Genomic DNA, 22,140 nt, shown 5'->3' on the forward strand with positions numbered 1-22,140 from the left:
CGCTTCACCGACGTCGGACCTTTGATTTTTTATAGCTATCCCCTGTTTTGTAAATTTGAACTTTAACCCACCAACTCTAGGCGTGATAACCTTTTTGTTTTTATAGTCGCACAGAAGACTCAATAATATGCAGCGTTGCCAGACGTACGATAATTATCGCACAGTGCGATAATTTAATCAAAATTTTTAGGGCGTACTATAATTTTCATGGCGTACGATATCGTACCATTATTTCGATAATTCTGCCTCAACGTACTATAATGTACGATAATCTTTAGATTTTTTTAAAAACCTACGAACGATTTATATTTAATTATTAATTTATATAACTTTTCTACTTAAAAATGAATGATATACATTTTCTGTACGCGTAGTCCAGAGTGTGAGTTTATTACTCCTAGCTATTACCGCATTTTTTCAAACATTTTTAAACATACTAAGTTTAGTTAATAATGATAATAGACATTTTGTTTATTTCCCTGAAATAAAACTCCTGTAGTGCTTTAAAAAATCATCTAAATTCAACGCATTTATGTATGAATTAAAATTTATCGCCAAAAAGAAATTTACGATAATTTTCCAGGAAAATCGATAATTTTTTGGCTTAGATACGATAATTTCAGATTTTCGATCTGGCAACGATGATAATATGTTGTATTTTTTGTTAGTGTGGTTTGACTGTCGAGATAGACAGACGCATGCTCCATTTTATCCAATTTTAAATTGAAGTTATTTCCCCACATAAGTATTAATTTGGGTTTGCTATTTCTACGTTTCTCAACAGGACGATGCTCGCATGAGTTTGTCGAATTAATATTTAATACACCATACAACCAAAATGAGTGAACATTAAGATATAAAAAATACAAAACCATAATTTATCACACCACATAGTTTTCTATTTATACAAATTAATATATTTAATTATCTTAAATTCACTTTTAGGATAACATCTTTTGGCTGTAGCAAACCAGATCCATTTATGTACTGAATTGGAATCTAAAATAATTCCAAATTTAAATAATAGGTATTACGAATTTCTTGACGCATTATTATGAACAGAAAAAAAACATGTTTAACGTTCATACCATTGTTTCTGGACAAGTAGTAAACTTGACTGATCTGAGGACATGGAGCAAACAGATTTTGACTTCCATAATCGCCAGCCTCATGGCAACACAGTTACGAGGTCCAGCTCCGAATGGCAAATAGGTGTATGGCTGAACTTCACTCTCATCTTTCGGGAAAAACCTGACAAGAACAAATCTTGACATTCATTGTTTCAAAATATGCGTCATGCAATTGAAGGAATTACAACACTTTCACCAACAAGAAAGTTTGAAATGCTTGAATTTTCTCATTAGGAAATATTTCAAGAACGAAAGAGTTATCTTGTTAATGAGTAACAGAGCGAATCAATACCTTTCAGGTTTAAACCTCTCCGGCTCCGAGAAAAACTCGGGATCGTGGTGCATGGCGTAGACAGGTACTCCTACTACCATGCCCTTTTTAATCGGAATACCAGTGTCTCCAAGTACGTGATCCTTCACAGCAGTTCGCTCAATCCTATATTGGGAAGATTAGAACATTTATCAAGACACAATCGCTAGATGTCGTGTCTTGGGTATTAATTTATGTTAAAATTACACTCCGTAGGGATATTTATATATTTACAAACCATATTTGTTCTATGAAATAGAATCACTTAAATAACGAATTTCTTAAGACTCGTACATGTTTAGGGGGACATTAGAATAAATACATATAATAAATACAATAATAAAGATATTATTATCTATATATCTGATTAGATTTTCAGAGCGTTATTATTTATAGTAATGTTAAAGATTGTATAGTAATTTTTAGGATTAAGAGCTATTCTAACGTTATGAGAGTTTACCTCGAAATAGGTGGGCACAATCGCAGGGTTTCATCGATAGCAGCTTCGATATATTTGGCTTCATGAAGAGCTTCAGGATCGAGAACCTTCTACAAACATTTATTAAACCCACTTATTAGAGTATAGCATATAAGTTTTATTTTTTTAAATTTTTAATAAAAATGTTTTTCCATCATTATTAAATCGCCGTCTGAAAGCTAAATCGACATAACTGATAGGTTAAATTTAAAAAATATATTCATTTTTACATTTGAAACAGCTAGTATGATATAGCGAAAACACGTGCGGTACAAAAATGTATAATCGTAAATTAGTAATTCACCACTGGTATCAGAAATCGTCTTATAATTTAAATAATTATTTAAAGCAAAACCACCGTTGCTCATGTTATGTGGTTTTTCATTATTTTATTTTAATAAACCCAAGACACCACCTTAGGCTCAAATCATATAGCGACATTTAATGCCTCAAACAGATGGGCGGGTTACAATGCGTAATAGGATGGTGGTAAGGTCTTCATGCCACGCGAGCCAACAGTTCCCTACACTAACTATTACCGTTAACCTAAGCAATTTTTTTAAAAAGGGGAAACCCCTTTAACCAGTGGAGAGAGAACTTGCAAACAGAAGGAGGTGTTCCGAGTTTTCACCCAGTGCCACAAGCTGGGATCGAACCCGGCTCCTCTTGCTGCGAGGCGAAAGTGCTAACCACTCCGCCACCCTACCTTAGTTATCAAGAACACTTGCCCATTTATTCCAGATACGATCTACTTCTTCAAGAACCTTCTCTTGGACGTCGGGGTTCAGTGCCAAGTAATAAGACACCACGGTGAGGGTCGTGGCAGTGCTGTCGTAGCCCGCGATGAAGAACAAGATGCACTGCGACAAAGCTTCGTCCTTTGTCAGGGCTGTAGAAAAAAATTTAAGCTTAATCTCTAGGAAACATTCACCAGGTCTCTGTCTAGCAAACATTTTAAATTGTGATCCTGGCGGTGGTGAATACGCCGCGGCGCTAGCACTTGAAAAATCATTAACTGATGCGTCGTTCGATTAGTAGTAGGTACCTCTATTTAACCGTTAAAATACCACACCTGTGATATTAATTAATAATCGGGGGAAATCTACTTCCACTGAATAAAAATGTGACACATAAGACGTCGAAAGGATCCCCACGAAACGTTCATTTCTACTACTTTAAAATCTCTCCGTGAAATCTCAGCTGCATAAATTTATACGAAATGTTTAAGATTAAGATTGATTAAGATATTCCCTTGAATACAACTATTAATCACATGTTGTTTGTGGCTCAAGACTTCAAAATCGTCAGAGCTTCAAATATGCTTGACCTCTTCGCATTAGCCGTCTCTAGCTTTTCAACGGCGCATCGCGAAAATGATATTAGCGACTCTATTAGCTTTATAAATTCACGACGCTAACGCAAACTAATAGTAGGTCTATCTCTCACCAAGCGTGGCTAAGACAAGTAGAAGTTCATGTTTAAGCAATATCCATGAGTTGCTGAAACTGTCTATCGTCTAATAATTTATCTGTTAACCCACATTCAATTAGAGTAGAACTCTATAGAAATCGATGAACGCGGAACTATAGATAGAAGTCTGAAATACGCTATGTACTACCAGGGTAGAAGAATATGTAGCCTGTATATTAGCCTGTTTATTTGGTTTATATAGGGAACAAAGGTATACACAATAATTTTCCTTTTTAAAGAATGACTTAAAATTTCCCGGAATTTATCGGCCCTGGAACGTATGGTTGAATGAATTTTTTTAAATTGTGTTGTCAAACACAAATTTAGGACGTGGGGGGGGGGGCGAGCTTCACGGGGCCCTGCTCACCATAAAAAAGTTGAAAAGGGGCGCCCCATTGAGATTTTTGCGGGCGGCCTCTGATTTCTCAGCTACGCCACTGCGTGACTAAAGTAGCATTTCTGGTACGATTCCTTTGAAGTTTTAATATTTTGAAGATCTTAGGCTTACGTTTAATTACATGCTAGGGCCGTGCCGCTTATAGTTAGCAAAGGGGGTTTCTTCCCCCCGAAACAAAATCGATTCGTAAAGGTCTCCGCAAAAGGTGAATTTCTCTTCAACAGCTTTTGCTAAAAAATTAATTAATATTAGGTAATTATAACAGTTCTAGTGCCGTTATTCGATATTTAGTTCACAAGAACCACCAATGTTCTGGAATTTGTTCTAGTGTTCCACCAATGTTCTGGAATTTGTTCTAGTGTTTAACTATTTTTCCCCCTTTCATAATGGACTTTCAGCAAAAGTGAAATATAAATTGATTTGTGCCCAAACGATCGCTGTTTCTTAATGTTGCTCTTGAAAGCATGGACCTATAGTTACTTCGGTCCTTTCAGCGGGAGTGTCGAGGTCAGGGGTATTAATTATAGCTGTGCTATCTAGTTAAAGTCGAATTGAGTAAGTTCGAACCTAACAGACTTTTGTGAATAGGAACTTCCAGCGGATTTATCATTTAAAAAAAGGTAAAATTAAAATGGTACGTTTAATTTGTGTCCCAACATTTAACAACGGAAATCTAAAATTAGTAACTATAATAATAATCAGCACCACCTTAGGCCTAAGTCGTCAAGCGACTTTTGATGCCTTTAATTCAGGTGGCCGGGTTACAATGCGTATATAGGAGGGTGGTGGCAAGCCCTGCATGCCACGCGATCGAGCTAACAGCTCCCAACACTAACTATTACCATTAACCTGAACAAGTTTTTATGGAAGGGGAAACCGAAGAGCTCGGGGGAAAACCCCTTAAACCAGTGGGGATAGAACTTGCAAACTCAACGCAGAAGGAGTTGTTCCGAGTTTTCACCCAGTGCCACAAGTTGGTATCGAACCCAACATAAATAATACTAAACTTTAAAAACATCTCAGGTAAAATATATCAGCTACATGAAGTAACATGTAAAAACAAATGTTTTATTTAGATTGATGAAGATATTCTCCTGAATATCAATTCATTTAATGTTATTGATGGCTCTAGGCGTCAAAATCGTCAGAGCTTCAAATATCATTGAGCCGATCGCATTTGTTTTTTGGCCTAGAGCCGTACTTAAGTCTTCAACGGCCCTTCGCTAAGTATTTTAGCCGCCCTATTAATTTACGATTTCATTTTGTTTACAGAAAACCAAATAAAAACCAGAAAAGAGAGAGGTTCAGCAAATAATGCCGCTAAGGCCAACGTCCCCCACCCAAACCAAAATTAAGGCTTCAACAGTGACTAAAAATAGGTTATTCTGTTAGAATTCCAACCTTCCTAATTTGAAAATCTTACGTTTCCGTTTAATTTGGGTGACGTTTTCTGTCTTGTCACCTTCAGCTTGATTTGACTGATCCACAGGATTTTCTGAGACTTTCTCGTCGACCTTTTGACTGTCTATCATCAGTTGAAGGAAATCGGGTCTCACCTTGATTTTAAACAAAAAAGATTCCTAATTTAAATTGTCGCAAAATACTTCAGTTCTATCAATTGATGAAAAAACTTTTTTAAATATACTTTATTTAGTGCAATATAAATAAAATGTGTAAATTTATACTCTAAATTAATTTAATTCAATTGAAAAGACATGCTACGTGTATTATAGTTTAGGAATTCAATTTAATTGTCATAACACAAAGTTCGAAACATCTACAGCAACGAAAAAGGCGTTATTTTTACAAAAAATAAATAGATTTTTAAAAAGACATTTCAATATCACACTAGTCAAAGACATAAAACAAAACATTGAAATCGTTTCTAAAACCCGAAAATTCAAGAACTAGCGCATAATAAATAAATTTATATGCAATTGCTGTGGAAGCTATTTGGAGCAAGTACAAAGTTAACACGGACATATAAGTACACACAATCCCCCCCCAACGATGTATTAAATATAGTTTGAATATTAAATTAAAATTTGAACAAATTTAGAATCATCTTGTACATAAAATTAATAAACGTACTATTATAACCCAAAATAAATTTGGTCGAAAATAAGCGTTTTCTCAACTACCCTGTATATTACAAACATCATCTCAATCACCTTGTCGTTTAATATATCTAAGCCACTAAGCATTGACAACCAAAATGTAATTTTAACTCAAAGAAAGACCCATGACCGCGCTTTATTAATCACCTTGTTAATTAATTAGGAACAATATTTCAATCACCCTGTCATTAAATTAATAAGCTCACTATAAGAACCCTGAGTGTAAATTTAACCAAAATTTCAAAGACCCTGTACAATAACTCAATTACTCTTTATGTGTGCTCGAAGAGCGATTGGTACGAGCTATTTACAAGTTTTTAAATTTCTTCAAAACTGTGTAGGGTTTAGCTTTTTTATCCTTTTTCATTATGGACTTTTCTACTTATTAGCGTTTTTTATCACTTTTTTCAAGTGGGGCCGAATAACACGAAGAAGCGAAATTGGTATCTATAGCTAGAAGCCGTTTCACTAAGCGCGAAAATTCTAATTTTCCAAGGTCGAAGATGAAATATTTGGAGATAGATGGCATTTGATTTCTGAATCTAGGATTGGCACGAAATTCAAATTTCAAAATGAAAATCGGCAAAAAAAAATAAAATACGCAAATTACACACTTCTGGACCGGGTGTTTTATACAAGCTATAGATTGACGTATCATTTACCATTTTCCTACAAACCTGTCGAGAGTTATTACCCGAACCCGAACATCGAACGGCGGCGGCGGCGGCTACGTACCGAGCGAAAATAGTACACCTAAATCCCTTAAGGATTGTGTGTAAAAACTACAGTTAAGGATCGTAGAAGGAACCTCCATCTAACTTACTTCGTTATTCTGCTTGCGTCTGTTTATTATAGAATTGGTTATCTCTTCGAAGAATTCGAAAGGATCCATGGGAAATAACGATATGCCAGTTAACTTGGCCAGTTTTGGAAATAAAACTGAAATTGGGAATATTTCCTAGTTATTTATTGCTAGAATTTGTGTTACGCTCAAGAAAAAAGTCTTACAAGCTATGAATGTTTTAAAGCTGATTTCATTGCTGGATATTTTTCTGGCGTGGGCGACGAATTTATTATCAGGATCATTATGCGAATCCAGTCTAGTTCCAAATGCAATGTTCGCAATGACGTCCAACGTAAAGTTACCGTATAACCTGTACAAAAGTCAAAATAAATAAAATTGACCAGAGGAGCAACCTCCGTCAAGTTGCTACATTAATGACTAAATAAACAAATGAGACATTTCCGTGGACACCTTGGGAGGGGTTATCTATTGGACTCTAGGGATTTGTCTGGACACCCTGAAATGGACATATTTTATTATATCATAATTTTCATAACGTTCCCATGTAGCAAAAACTCGTTGATTAACCGTTCAAAAACGGTTAATTTTAAGATGAGATTAAACGTTGAGTGTGACGTTGACGATGTCCGGTGACAGAACGAGACGCGTAACGTATAAAAAAGTTCTTGTTTCCATAATAATCTACGATTTACTGAAGTTATTATAAACAACGCAATTGAATCGTTATTATATAAATGCAAATAAATCGTTATTATTTAAAAGCTGTTGAAACGTTTAATGAACTGCTCTAACACGTTGCAAACAACGATTAATCAACCTTTATTTACTTGTATATGTAACTAAAATATATTTTTGGAAGAAACATCATGCAGGAACTATGTACAAAGTTAAAAAATTAATTCTAGCTGGATTTCCCAGTATTTCACGGGGAAAATTAATTATTTGTGTAATCAAGGAAAAAGCGTAAGTAATGAAACTCCGACACATTACACATTAAAATAGAACGCTGCCATAATTGTCTCCACGCATGGCACCATACCTAGTTACTGACAATATTAACCAATTACACGTTGATTACATAATAATTTGCATTTTATTAAATGGCCTAGTGTCTGGTAGAAGGTTTTTAAAAAAAAAATTGCAATCATTTAAGCTTTTTTCGTGTGTATGCCTAAAGAACTAAGAAACTCGGTGTTTTGGCTAAGATCAAAGAGTAGTATCTTGTACATAGCGGATATACCTAATTATTAGGTACCATGAGATAGTATTCCAAATGTAGTCGGCCTAAGTTGAAAACTGTAGATTACTATAGCGGACAAATAAAAAAACACACTACTTTATATATTAGATAATTTATACCCCATGGCATATCAAGCGAAATAAAATTAATGTAAAATTTTAATTAAAGCTTCACTTTTATTAATTTACCAACTTTTAAATCATTCTATACATTGAAACTGACAACTATTTATATTCCATTAAGAAAGCATTTTAAAACTAGCGCTGCACTAGCCAAAATCTGCGTGTCTGGGGCACGTCAAAATTCTAAGAATTCTTCCCTTGATAGTGAGAATTCTCACTTCTCAAAATTTTGACACACATGTCAAATTACAAATAAAAATGGCAGCTAATATTCTAATACGTTCACTTGATGTTGAAGAATATAAACATTATGATATTTTTGTGGACGAAAATTTATTTAAGAGAATATAGAATGGTTAGTCAATTTCCTATGAAACCTTTCCTTTTAAATTATAAATAAAATATTTCCTTGCTTCATATATTGTCGTGAAATCGTGTAAAAATAACATTTATTGTCAAAGGCTTAGTTTACTACGATCGTGGGATTATCGTAAGCCGCCATCTTTAGAAGAGTCTTTTTACATTTGACGCATTTTATTTTAGCGAAATCTCCCGGGGAGAAAAATTCTCACGAAGAACTCTTCTCAAGAGAAGAATTCCTTCTCAGAATTTTGACGCGGCCCTTGCTGATAGTGCTAACGGTTCTCTTCGTTAAGCCTAGGACACATGCTCGTTTCATACCAAAGTCAATAAAAATAATTAAGGTTATGAGCTATAATTTCGTTTTTCAGGGGCGTAGGAACGTTCTAGAAGTTGGAGGGGGCAAAGAGAAAAGAAAAGGGGCCTAAAGAATAGTTTTGAATTTTTAATGGAGTGTAGCTTCTCCGAGTGCATGTGAAATTTTTACTTCTATGTGAATTGGTGGGAAAAGACTGAAAATTAAACACAGTTGTGCTTCTTTCTATAAGCTTTATATGCGTTTAAAATGAGCATTTGAGCCTTTTGAAGATTTCAACAGATCAAAATGTTGGAGGGTGCAATAACATTAGCTGCCCCTCCCAGCAAAATTCTAGGGAGGGGCATTTCCCCCCCCCTGCCCCCCCTGGTTCCTACGCCCCTGTCGTTTTTTAATAATATTTTTAAATACATTTTGTTTTTACCTTATTTATCGCAGTCCATTTGCCTTAACCTACTTTAATTTGTAAATAATTCTCTAGAAATAAGTTCCAATAACGAACACGTCCGTTAACAGACATCAGACACTACACGACTGATTAGTCACCGTCCGTCTGCTATACTCTATGATCTGTTCATGTGCCTTGGTATAGCCAAAGATATTATAACTACGTACCCTAGATTGGAAATCAAGTTCCTTTCACGTAACGCAGGCTCTTACTGAGTTCGCGGCGGAAGTCGGAAAAAACTGCCTCCATGGAGCTGGCAGGGCTACCGACATGTAGTTAAAACGTAAAGTTTAAGTGAAAATTTCGCCGTGGTTTTTGACTTGCGGTTTTCAAGATACCAGATATTTTTGCGTTATAATGTTTTAAAACAATAATGGATCATGCCTGTAGCTCTAAAAATGTTTCTAAACGAAACAAAACTAAAGGTGAGTAATATAATTTTGGGTTATCTTTTGAAATTCCTTATTTCTCACCCTGCTATGGAGCACGATTTTTCCGACTTCCGGCGCGAACTCAGTAAAACCCTAACGAGAAAACGCCGATATTTCGAATCTAGGGTACGTATTTATATTATCTTTGGTATAGCATGCACGATTTACGAACCTTGGGTATAGCTAAGTTTAAAAAAATATAAGAACTGGATATAAGTAGAAAAAAACATTTGTCATTGATAGAAATTGAATAGTAAAAATTTACCATCAGAATTAATATTTGTTTTTTAAAAACACAATATAACTTTGTTTATTAAAATAAATATTTAATAAATACAAAAATAGTTTAAAACAAAACGAAATTAAAACGTGAACTTCTAGCTTAAAATTAACCGTTGATAAAATTACTGAAAATGGCGTTAATTTCAAGTGAATATATATACCTAATTTTACACATGAAAACTGGTGAATAAAAATTGTTAAAAAAACTTAATTAAAACGTGAATTTCTAGCTTAAAATCAACCGTTGATAAAACCAGTGAAAATGACGTTAATTTCAAGTGAATATTGATACCCAAATTTACACATGAAAAATTGTGAATATTATAATTATATATTAACGTTGAAGAAGGGCAAATAAAAAACCAGAAAACGTTATTTCAACGACCAAACGAAATATTAACCAAATAATAACGTTGTTTTGCTACCTGGGTTTTATATTTTATGATTCATTTAAAGGAAATATAACCTGCAAAGCGATCTTTATGGAAGAACCCTTCAATTTTTCAAATTACCCTGTACAGTGGCGCCAAACATTTCTAAAGCCAAAGGCAAGAGCGGCCAGAGATGCAAACGTTGGTGTTCAACAAGAAATACCCGAGGTAATATTCCCTTTAAAAAGCGTTCACCCAAGTTTAGTTTCAGTTTTGTTAGGTTACTTAATTGTTACTCCTCCGAGTGTATCGGCCATGGCGGATATGAACAGAGTAGTGGCACCAGGCCATAGCCTAATAAAAGAGCCTTAAAACACTATTACACTATGTCATTTGGCGTGCGGTGGCGGAGTGGTTAGCTCTTTCGCCTCGCAGCAAGAGGAGCCGGGTTTGATCCCAGTTCAATGATAGCTCGGAACAACTCATTCCGCATTCACTTTTCTCGAATGGCTAAATGATTGTGAACAAATGTGGTTCAAGAGTTTTCATGAATTGTAATCAAAAGCAAATTTGAATAAGTTAATGTTGTGAAACAAAATTCTGGTAATAATATGGCAGTAAGACCCCGCCAATTATAAAATCTCTGTAAATAGACAACGTTTTTAGTTAATATATAGTCGTCGGTGTCTAAAACTGGTTTATGTAATTTTTATTTGAAGTTACGTACAATTGACCGTATGAAAACACTGGTTTTGGTAAATATTCACGTGTTTGACCATGTTACTCTAATTGGGAATGGTCGCCATTTTAACACAAATGGCATGTTTATATCTGATGATGCGTGGCAATAAATACTATTTATCCTTTTGAGTGCCGAATTAATATCTCCGTGAAAACTTTAATATCTATGACAACCATTCTGGCAAGGGCGTATTCAAGATTTTATTTCGGGTGGTAGTCAAATCCCCCCCCCCTTTTGAGACCTAAAAGTAACTCACGATTTGCGCCCCTTGATATTGAAAGGTAATGTTAATCACCCCGTCTTGATTAATTTCAAGGGGGGATTTGCACTTCGAAAATCCCCCTTAAATACGCCTTTGAATTCGGGTCCAATTGCACAAACCCATTTAAGTGCCGAGGTTACCCCGTAGCGTGATTAGAGCACTCTTTTTTAATTTCAGTTGAAATATAGCCATTCCAGAACAGAATGAGTGTGACCAACCCACGAACCATCATAATAGTAAAGTAACCTTTGGATATTTCGCAACTAAAAGCATCGTGCTGGACCCGATCGTATTACTCTCTGGCAGATTTTGGCTCGGCGTTAAACCGATGGAGACGGAATCCTTGGACGTCCGACCTAAATTAGAGCTCTACAAAAAAGCAGAAAATGGCCAACGAAACTTTCGACAGCACGTTGTAAGTTTTTGTAACGGAGCCGTATCGTTTCTTCGACAAGAGTATCCTTATTTTGTTGCAGTTTCGTTTAAGAACCATTCCTTTCTTTCACACCAACCCGTTAAAAATCGAGAAGATAAAGGGATGGTTTTGCGCGCAGCGAAAGCGGGTTCGGAAAACGAAACGAAAGGGATTTAGCGTTTTATTATATAGATTATTGTACGAAAAAGGGAACTTTTTTCAGTTATAACTACAGGTGGCCTGACTGAGCAAATGTCCCATTTAGTGTGCTATGAATCGACTAATAAGGATATGAAAATGGTCCACCCTTTGGAAAGGGTCTGAGAGTTTCTTACTTTTTGCAGTTGACTACTTTTCCATCTTCGGAATATTTCACAAAATTGCTCGTGGAGATTTGAGCACAGTCGCAAATAACTGGAATCATCTAGCGAAGAAATTGTCACTTAAAATTAGAAGTTCATCACTGAGCGCGCGAGTTTCAGAATTTTCAATTTGAAGCAATTAATCGATGCTTTCCTGAATATGTTAAATTCTGCCCGTAATGAAGTAAGGAAACAGATGTTCCGTCCAAATGCTGAGTTGCCAGGTAAAACTGTTAATTTTCGGCCCCCCAACTTACATCATGGGTCTATTTTGAAACTAAATGAAGCTCAGATTTTGAACTTCAGTATCGGGATCAGCCCCGGAACAATGAATAAATACATTGTGCGTTTCCAAGATAACGCGCGTTATCTACGAATTCCTTTTTGATAAAAAAACACGCTAATGAAATTTAAACATTAAAACGCCTTACGCTCTTTAGTTTCCCGGAGGAGAACGCTGGTGTGATTGTGTTCCGAATATTTTTCCACTTCTCGCCATTTATAACCAATAGCATATTATCAACCAACGATATTCCTGTTTTCAACACCTAAAATAAAATTTAATTAAAACTTCCTTTGCATTGTCAGGTATTTAAAAATAACTATTTAGTCCCGTTACAATTTATCCTGACATAAAGCTTGCTTTTCCCGCGTACAATTTGCTATGCACAGTGGCGTAACCAGGATTTTAGTTACGAGGGGAAAGGGGGTACCATGCAAAAGAAAACATGCCCTATTTCCCCTCCCCTGCCTACGCAATTTCCATTTGGCGTTTCTTAGATTTCCTTTAGTAATTAGTATCTGGCCAAAAACCTTAAGGTCCACTGAACAACACTACGTCCTAATGTCTCAGCCCATGAAAGTAGTGAAATCAAACCATGGGCAAGGTCTTAAAAGAAATATGGACTAGTTCTATATGGGCCTGTTCATAACTCTTGGTAAAAAAAGCCCGCATATCACGCTACTTGACATCAAATACGCTAGACCTTGCGCGCCCTTTTTTTCATGATTTGCAACATCTATATTAACCTTAAGGTTTTTGGCCAGATTTCATATATTTTTGTAGTTCCAGAACTATTAACCACTCTGCGTCCCCCCCCCCCCCCCCACCTTATTCCACTATTCCACCCCGGTAGATTTACAGTTAAAATTATACTATAGCTATAAGCATATCTGTGTCGGGAAATTTTGTTGTAAAAAACACAAATTCAAATAAGAAACTACAAAAAATCATCCCGACACTTTGGGAAATTGGGACCTAGACCTCTCTAATACTTAATTGGCACCTCCAGAAAAGAATTAGACAACGTGAGAGAATTTTCTTTGCGGATTGGAAATCTGATCTTAAAACTTACACATCCCAAATTAAATAATTTTGAGACAATAGAGAGTTTAAGCTTACCCCCCCCCCCCCTCCTAAACAAACGTGTAGGGGAAAATTGCATGATTTTAGATTATAAAAGTACGCTAACCATTTTACAATTTCTTACCTGGCACGTCTTGTAGTATTTTCATAATAATATTGAATATTCAAATTATTCAGCTAAATAAAATTAATATTGAATATGTATTCAAATTATTCAGCTAAATAAAATTATTATTGAATATGTATTCAAATTATTCAGCTAAATAAAATAAATATTGAATATGTATTCAAATTATTCAGCTAAATAAATATAGTGAGAGTTTTTTTTTAATTCAAAGAAGAAAGGGCTGAGTGAGTCTGAGAAGACCGCGAGCCCGGCGAAGAAACCATCTGATTAATCAGGGCGAGAGATGTGTAACGGCCACGCCAACGGGGGGATACGTGGGGACAGGGGTTAGTGAGAGTTATGACAAGCTTTTCTTATTATATGAGAATGTATATTAAATAAAAATTCGAAAATACCAATTTAAATTAAAACGTGACGAGCCGTTCTATAGCTTAGGTCTAAATCGTTATGATAATACATTTGTAGATATAGCGGAGACACTAAACCACGGAAACAAACAGGTTCTGCTTGGACGCAATTCAAATATTTGGAAAAATATTGTGGCGGGGCTAAAGTTTTTCCTCATCGACGGTTAGGCACTGTGACTTATCCTTTGGAAGGCTACAATGGGAAATCAAGTGGAAGGTGGTTACCAATTGTTATGCAAATCGGATAAGTAGTGTTTGTTCTAGATCGGTCTGCAAGAAGAAGGCGAAAGTTTTTTTTTTGACATTTTAGCTATTTTTGAGCTACGTCGCATTATTAGTCTAACAGCCCTAGATATATAGTTTTATTGTATGTTTGTCGTATGCACCTGGTCTTTCCAATGGTATATTGCTTGTCTCGCTACTCTGAGTGGCTCAGGAGATACAAGGGGCTGAAATCGGCCCTTAGTTGCATCGGGATAATACTAGCTTGGTCTCGAAAAGCTAGTCACTTTCCCGGACCTTGCTGTGGGGACTACCGTCCCCTCTAATATATTGTTGTTACTGTAATATCCGGTAATATCCTCGACTCAATGGTTCTACTTTTAAAGCAACTGGCGGCTCTATCGTTGCCACCTGTATTATGAAAAGGCCCCTGTTATTAGAGATGGCCATGAATCTATCCGATTCTTCAAAAAACGCGACTTTACTGGAGAGCGTAGTGTCCTCTATTTATGACAAAGGAAGCGAAAATTAAAAATAGCCAAATGATAACGTCGTCAGAGAGCCATTGTAGAGTATTGTAGTTAGACAACTTATGCTATATTTAGTGGACTTTAACCTAGATTATATATCCTGTGTAAAACTATTGTTTATAATTGCTGTAATTTGTGTTATTGACCAATTTACAAACGATCCAATCAACGAAGGGTACCAATAAGTACCGCCTTTTTTATTTCGACGCTAGTGACAGCTACTGAAAAAAGAGCTACTTCGGGTCTAGCTGCCAATTTTGGGTGTCTGCTGTTGTACTTATATTATTCAAATTTATAAAAACAGATTTAGAATTAAGTTATATCGTAGCTGGGTAGCAATGTTGCTATAGTAATTTAATAAAATATCGTACATAAAGAAAATAAATTGATCAACAGCGAAATCGTTCTATTGCAAGCGCTTCTTTAATTTCATTTTTCGAATCGAAACTTTTTAAGTATCTTAGAGTTCCGTTATATTATTGATAAATACTTCAATTAAGGAATATATTTTAAACTTTTGTTGTAATCTAATCAGTCATATAAGCCCAATTAGTATTTAAAAAATTATATGGAAGAGACACAATATTTCATGACGAAAACTATTTCATTACATTTAAAATTTAGCGGTTCGAAAGCTCCCTAAATTTTAATGGAAACGAAAAAGTTTGAATTAAAAAATTCAGTCATGAAGCCACAACTTTTAAGGACTTCAATGTAAATGAAACCCAATTTGTATACGAACCGCAAAAAGTGTCAAATAATATTAAAATTTTACTCTACCCTTCTGCTTGAAAAAACATTGAAATCTTTGACGAAAACGAGTTTAAGTAATTCGGGATCGGAAACAAATAGGTACGTTTGAAATCCAGCGTAAGCCCTACGAGAAATGCAGTTTTTAAACGAATTGTATGATGAAGGAAGGATTAAAATTCGCTTACCCAAAGACTTTCCCGTTCCTCTGGTAAAGTTCTTGATCATATCCATGGAAAGACTGAAGAAAAGAGGATTTATTAAGAGAGTTGGTACTGTGTAACGCATTGACGCTTCAGACACCTACTTTTCCTCTCAATAATCCAAAGAATATCCCCAAGAAGGGAACGGGACTTTCAAAGGGAATGTTTTTATCCACCCAATAATGGGAGCGCTTGAAATATACACTGTAAAACAAGAGAGACATTTTAGGGACCATTGGTAAATAGCATACACTGTTATTGAAAAGGGTGCATGTAAAGTTCAAAATTACACCTCGGGGTGTAATATTGAACCGTCGACGGTTATTTTTACGAAAGGGTGTGAAAAACAAAGCGAAGGGTTCAATTTTCCACCCTATGTATTTTGAAGCAAAAAGGGTTCAAATTGTAACCAAAAAGGGTATTTTTTAAATTCTTTAAAATTTTGCCAATATGTGGGATAAATCCAGCATTGTGGGATTTTTGACGATTTATTGGGCTCTGTGGGATAAAGGAATGTTTAAGTGAAAATCAATGATTTTTTGGGATTTTTGACCTTAAATATTTTGGTTTAATTTTTTTAGGAAAAAGCACTATTGTCGAAAAAATATCAAGTGTATATTTTTGTGTATATTATATGACCTTCGGATTTTAGTATTTTCTTTTATATTTGTTTAATTTACTTTTCTTCAGCGCTAGCCTACGGAAGTAGAAAATATTTGGTATGTTTTCCGGTGAGATTTGAGAAGGGCGTGGTGAAAAACGTTTTGGGGGTTTGCCGGAAATTTTGTTATATTAACCGGGATGTGGGATTTTCAGTGTTGGCAAAACTGGTACATGTGTACGATTTCAAATAACAAATACAAAAGTACATATATAAAATTTTATGGAGAATTTTTGTACGTTTCAGAATTTTGGTTAATTTTACTTTGAGGTCTTTCAAAACAGTTCAATGTTGGAAAAACCTAATATATTTCTTTAGCCGCAGCCACCTTTATCTTCACTGGCCCCGTGCTTCACTTGTCTCAGAAATACCCAGAAGAATATAGGTACCGTATAGTAGTCTTTAGAAATGCTTTAAAATTTTGCGCATAAAAAACGCCATCTATTGGTATGGTTTAAAAATAGACGAGGCAATGTTTTGTAACTAGACAAGTACAACAAGTTGGCAAGCCAAAATATACCTCTCCTCGGAAGGATTGTCAATAGTGGTATTAATTTCTCGAGATGACCCTTGAAGATATCTCCGCAATTCAGAGTTATTTTCTAAAACCGTAATCCCGGTTCTATCCCGCCCGGTATAAAATTTTAGTTATAATTAAAATAATTGAGACGTAACAACCGATTATAATTTATTCAGAATATTATAAATTAAGTAGTTACAACAGTGAGTTAGACGTACTAAAACAATGCAAAATTGAATTTAACCCTTTTTATAGTACAAGTTTATCAGTTGAATATAATACGAAACCAATTTTAATGAAAGAAATATCTACAGAGGGTATTTGTATTTTTCTCGCTTACGAAATAGTTGCCTCATTTTTAACGATCATTTTATTTCAACACTCGCCCTTGATGAAGATACCGTAAAATAGCTATATTCGACATATGCATGGTAGTGGACGACTGGTAGACTTCCAGTTGACGTTGTGACACATACCGAATGAAAAAGACCAATACCGTCCAATTTCAAATATCATATAATGACTCGCACACCCAGGAAATAAGTGACTGCATTAGGAATCGTAGATATCTAAATATCCAAACCAAATGTATTAACAAGAAGCAAAAACCTTACCACCAACAAAGCACATAGAGCCTCTTGACTAAACGACAGCTCGTATATCAATAAACGTTAAATAAACGCCTTTGCAATATTACAACTATATTTAAGACGATAATAAAACCCGTAAATAAATAACAAAAAAACTAACAAAGTGGATCACCCACAGGTTCTGCTGACTGCGCTAAAACAAGATTTGACCTTTAAAATTTCATACGTAAAACATTTTGACTTTAAAAACCATTAATACACTCTTCCGCTAAGCTGAGTTTATAATTTTCAAAGAAACGTAACATCTATCGGTGGTTCTGTGGTAGAACATTCGCCTGTCATGCAGAAGGGCTCGGGATCGAAACCTGGGCGGCGCTTTCGTTTTTAATCAACAGAGAATACGCTACATTAGAATTACTTCGATGCAATAATTTAAATGGAACACGAAATTTCGTTCTATTTTAATAAAAACCAAAATTTAATTTGTAATAAACGCTTCTGATAAAGCTAAAGGTCTAATTTTCGATAATGCGTAATAAGTGTCGGTGGTGCTTTGGTAGAACGTCCGCCTGTCATACAAGAGGTCTCGGGTTCAAATCCCGCCCGATGCGATCGCAAATTGATACTAAGACGAATGCCGTAAACAATTGGTGGGAACCCTGCCATTTGGACATTGAGACGTAACCCTCAATACTCGGTTCGTCCCAAAAAGTCAATAAGAAGTTGAAGAGAAAACACCCATAAATACTAAACTCATCACCCACATCCGCCATTATTCACACACCAAACACCGTCACACTACGCTTAACAAGTACAAAAAACCAACTTTCCAATAAAACTGAATTGAAACCGTCGCGATGGTGAGCGTTAACGACAAAAACAACTGCAAAATCATCCGTTAACGCTCACCGTCACACGGTGGTTTTGCCTCCTTTTAAACTGAAAACATGGTTTTTCGACTTTGCCCCGGTAACGCGTTCGCAGCACACAGACACACAGACAGATAGACACGGTGATTGTAAAACCCCTCCTAGAAGACATAGTCCTCTCGGAGAGGTAAAAAGTTCGTTTTAAAACTAGTGGGAGAGGAAAAAACTTATTTGCGACCGAAACGGCTCTAGGTGGCGCTGCGGTGCTGAAGTTTTCTCGCCACACTCCACTAGCGTGTGTAGCGTCTGCTAGAGACGAAAATTTGTAAATCTGTTGTTCTGTGTTGTGTTTTTATAATATAGAAAGTCCCTCGAAAGGAATAAGATTTTTTAGTAAATTGCCGCGTCGGTTTTAAAACTTTGATTGTCAATAACGTCTGCTTATGCGCCACCTTATTATTATTATTTTAATCCAAAATGGGGCTTATTGGAGCCCTAAATGGTGCTTATATGAACCCTAAATGGTGAGTATTTGAATCCAAAATGGGGTTATTGGAGCCCTAAATGTTGCTTATATTAACCCTAAATGGTGCTTATATGAACCCTAAATGGTGAGTATTTGAATCCAAAATGGGGCTTATTTGAACCCTAAATGGTGCTTATATGAACCCTACATGGTGGGTATTTGAACCCGAAATGGTTCTTAGGTCAACCCGAAATGGTGGTTATGGTTACCCATAATGGTGGTTAGTTGTACCCTGAATGGTGGTTTTTAAAACCCTTATAGGGTGCTGAAATCAATCATTTAAGGTTTATTATTTAACCCTATTTCAAGGTTCAATATCGAACCTCCAAAAAAGGTGCGTAATGATACCAAAAAGGGTTCGTCCAGGGTCTCAGCCTTCTACACCCCAAAAGGTTGTTTTTTTACCCCGTTTCAATAACAGTGTAGCTTACTAAGAGAGATTTGGACTGTTTGTAGAAGCTTTACTACATGTTACAGGGGTGAGAGGTAACATATAATTCTATATCAAAAACTAAATTATGAATGATTTTGTAGCCTTTTCTAAACGTTTTCCGTGTCGGGTCTCTGGAGTTTCCATTAAGGACGTAGGAGCAAAAGTCCGAGATGCACTGAATTGTAAAAATAACTGGCCCGGTAGACGGCACAACTTTCACTATTGGGGCTGGCGAGTTAACTTACAGGAAATTAATTTTGTTATGGTCAACTTAATGTCTAGGGGATTTGCTTAAAGTTGATTTTTAGTTAAGTTATTTTAAAAACGGACTAGTGCGTTAAGAAATAGTTGTTGGAGGGAGAGAAGAGAAAACTCTAATTGAGGTTCGCCAATATTCAAAGCAACTGTCCTTCAATCATTGACACCTGAAGTATGATAAGGTCTTTGTTATAAGAGATGGCAATGAATCTATCGGATTCTTCGATAAACGACTTTACTGGAGAGCGTGGGGCTATCTATTAAGAGCAAAGGAAGCTAAAATTCAAAATAGCGAGACAATAACGTTGTCAGAGAACCATATAATTATTATAATTAGACAACTTATACTCTACATACATATTTCACATATGAAATATTTAGTTAAAAATTACTATTATTTAAATTCTTTTCAAATTTACAAACGAGCCGATCAACGTAAGTCCCTGCCTTTTGGTCAGAATGTAGTTTAAGTATCTTGTTTTGAAAAAAGCGCTACTTCACGTTGATCCGACTCTTGCTGTTATTAATATTTAATAAAAGGGACAGCAATTAGTACGTGATAAAGAAATACACAATAATAATAATGAAAAACGTGCCAACACAAGTGGGGGGTGATCAATAGCCACGTACGTATAGGGAAACGGGGGCTATGATATTCTGATAGAATTAAAGCAATAAATATATAAATAAATAAATAACGAAATAATATTTAAGCATATTTCGGCAGTTCTGGTGATAGCTCTGGAGGGAATTCTTTCGACGGCGTGACAATAATATTAAACTTTTCCTCCAAATTTGTTTGAGTTCAGTTTAAATACGAGCAGGAATTCGCACCCCTGGGAATTCAGACTGCTTACCACTTAAGTTATTTCTGCAATGATCACCAAGACCTCGCATCTTCCAAGGATGAATCACGACCATCCACACTTCGTTCAACTTTGACAGTTTGTTTGGCAAAAGACACCAGCTGTCCTCCATAAACTAACAGACTTTCCACCCATTCCGGGTGACCACCACAAAAAAATATATACTTTTCACCCATTTTAGGCGAACATAAATTCAAAATAGCAATAAAACACAACAAAGCGTAAACAAATATAAGAAATAACATCTGTTGGCAAGGCAGCAAACCTCAATACTTTTTCTTGGTCAATTCGACAGGGTTATAAAAATAAAAGGGGCTACTTAGGCAGCCCCATAGAGATGGAGAACGAGTGGGTAATTGGGCAACGAAACAAATATGAACGGAACGAAGTCTCGGTGGAAATGGAGATCTGGTCTCTTCTCATTTTGAGCAGTTTGTGCAATTTCGAGTGAAATTGAGACGTAACAGATCTTTTTAAAAGAGAGCAAAGTGAAAAGAGAGGAGCGAAAATTTTACTACTCAAAAAGTGCGAAAATGATAAAATTTCGCCGCTCAAAAAAAGGCGAAAGTTTTACCGCTCAAAAAAAGGCAAAATTAGAGGAGCGAAAATTTTACCGCTCAAAAAAGGCGAAATTAGAGGAGCGAAAATTTTACCGCTCAAAAAAAGGCGAAATTAGAGGAGCGAAAATTTTACCGCTCAAAAAAAGGCAAAATTAGAGGAGCGAAAATTTTACCGCTCAAAAAAGGTGAAATTAGAGAAGCGAAATTTACAGTTAAAGCAATGAATTATTCCATCATTATTCCTTCTGCATTTAAGCAATGAATTATTCCATCATTATTCCTTCTGCACTTCATATTGACATACGGTAAAATAAAAACATACCAACTGGTACTATAAATACTTTTGAATTCGATCAAATAGTATTCGATCATTTGAAAGTTCGATCTTATGAAACAAATGACAAATGGGATTCGATCAAATGGAATTTCGATCAATTGCAACGTATAATGATCGACTGTCGATCATTTGAAGGTTCGATCTTATGAAACAAATGACAAATGGGATTCGATCAAATGGAATTTCGATCAATTGCAACGTATAATGATCGACTGTCGATCATTTGAAGGTTCGATCTTATGAAACAAATGACAAATGGGATTCGATCAAATGGAATTTCGATCAATTGCAACGTATAATGATCGACTGTCGATCACATATTTTTCGATCAATGGACCAACACCCTTGAAAGTCCCTTTAAGTAACTAAATACATTATTTGTTAAAATACGAACGCAAATCTTATCTTACCAATATGCGAGAATCGACGTGACTAGAATCAAAACGGTGGCAGCCAACACCTCCAAAACTAACGTAACCGACATGATCCTCCGCGTTAGCCGAAAAGATCACTGGGGGATCCAGTTAGGAGTTACTGAACGGCATTATATCGTACAGACCTTAACGGCGTGACGTCCAAATTCTATCGAATTTTATTGGAAGCCTTTTCAAAGTAACGGTGTATTTTATTATCCGATTTCAGATAAGACACGCTTTTAACGTAAGTGTCAAGAGAAAAAGGTTCGCCGGTTCAGTCTATTTTCGAAGCAACAGATTCTATAAACGCCACTACCAGCTGCAGCTGAGAATGTAAAATTTTCTTCTTTCAAAGGTTTTTAATATAGCGTTGTATAATAACTACGTAACTCGGCAACCGTTACATTTCAGTCCCTTTCTTTATCGCGTGGAAGAATGGGC

The 22,140-nt window shown here is 35.7% G+C and overlaps 1 protein-coding gene across 1 annotated transcript; it reads right to left on the minus strand.

Moving 5' to 3' along the window:
* Positions 1-828: 828 nt before the first annotated feature.
* LOC149955609 (cytochrome P450 3A21-like) lies at positions 829-21,816 on the minus strand. The gene is made up of 14 exons (XM_090166711.1): positions 21,694-21,816; positions 15,768-15,867; positions 15,649-15,701; positions 15,491-15,587; positions 12,490-12,606; positions 12,032-12,120; positions 6,911-7,056; positions 6,726-6,841; positions 5,209-5,341; positions 2,641-2,807; positions 1,901-1,989; positions 1,423-1,566; positions 1,089-1,251; positions 829-999 (listed from the first exon to the last, which is right to left on the minus strand). The coding sequence occupies exons 1-14, from the start codon at positions 21,765-21,767 to the stop codon at positions 925-927; spliced, it is 1,563 nt and encodes a 520-aa protein (XP_090022837.1). The 5' UTR covers positions 21,768-21,816; the 3' UTR covers positions 829-924.
* Positions 21,817-22,140: the final 324 nt, after the last annotated feature.

Source organism: Leiobunum rupestre, chromosome 2, assembly GCF_980474605.1.
Source record: "Leiobunum rupestre chromosome 2, qqLeiRupe1.1.hap1, whole genome shotgun sequence".
NCBI lineage: Eukaryota > Metazoa > Arthropoda > Arachnida > Opiliones > Sclerosomatidae > Leiobunum > Leiobunum rupestre.

What these genes read in the sequence shown, in the direction of transcription:
- LOC149955609 (XM_090166711.1), bottom strand. Translation starts at nt 21,767, where the DNA reads ATGTCGGTTACGTTAGTTTTGGAGGTGTTGGCTGCCACCGTTTTGATT. An exon ending in AAAGTAGTCAACTGCAAAAA is followed by an intron (nt 7,057 to 12,031) that starts GTAAGAAACTCT and finishes ACTTTTGTACAG; the next exon opens with GTTATACGGTAACTTTACGT. An exon ending in TCTGGAATAAATGGGCAAGT is followed by an intron (nt 1,990 to 2,640) that starts GTTCTTGATAAC and finishes AAATGTTTGTAG; the next exon opens with AAGGTTCTCGATCCTGAAGC.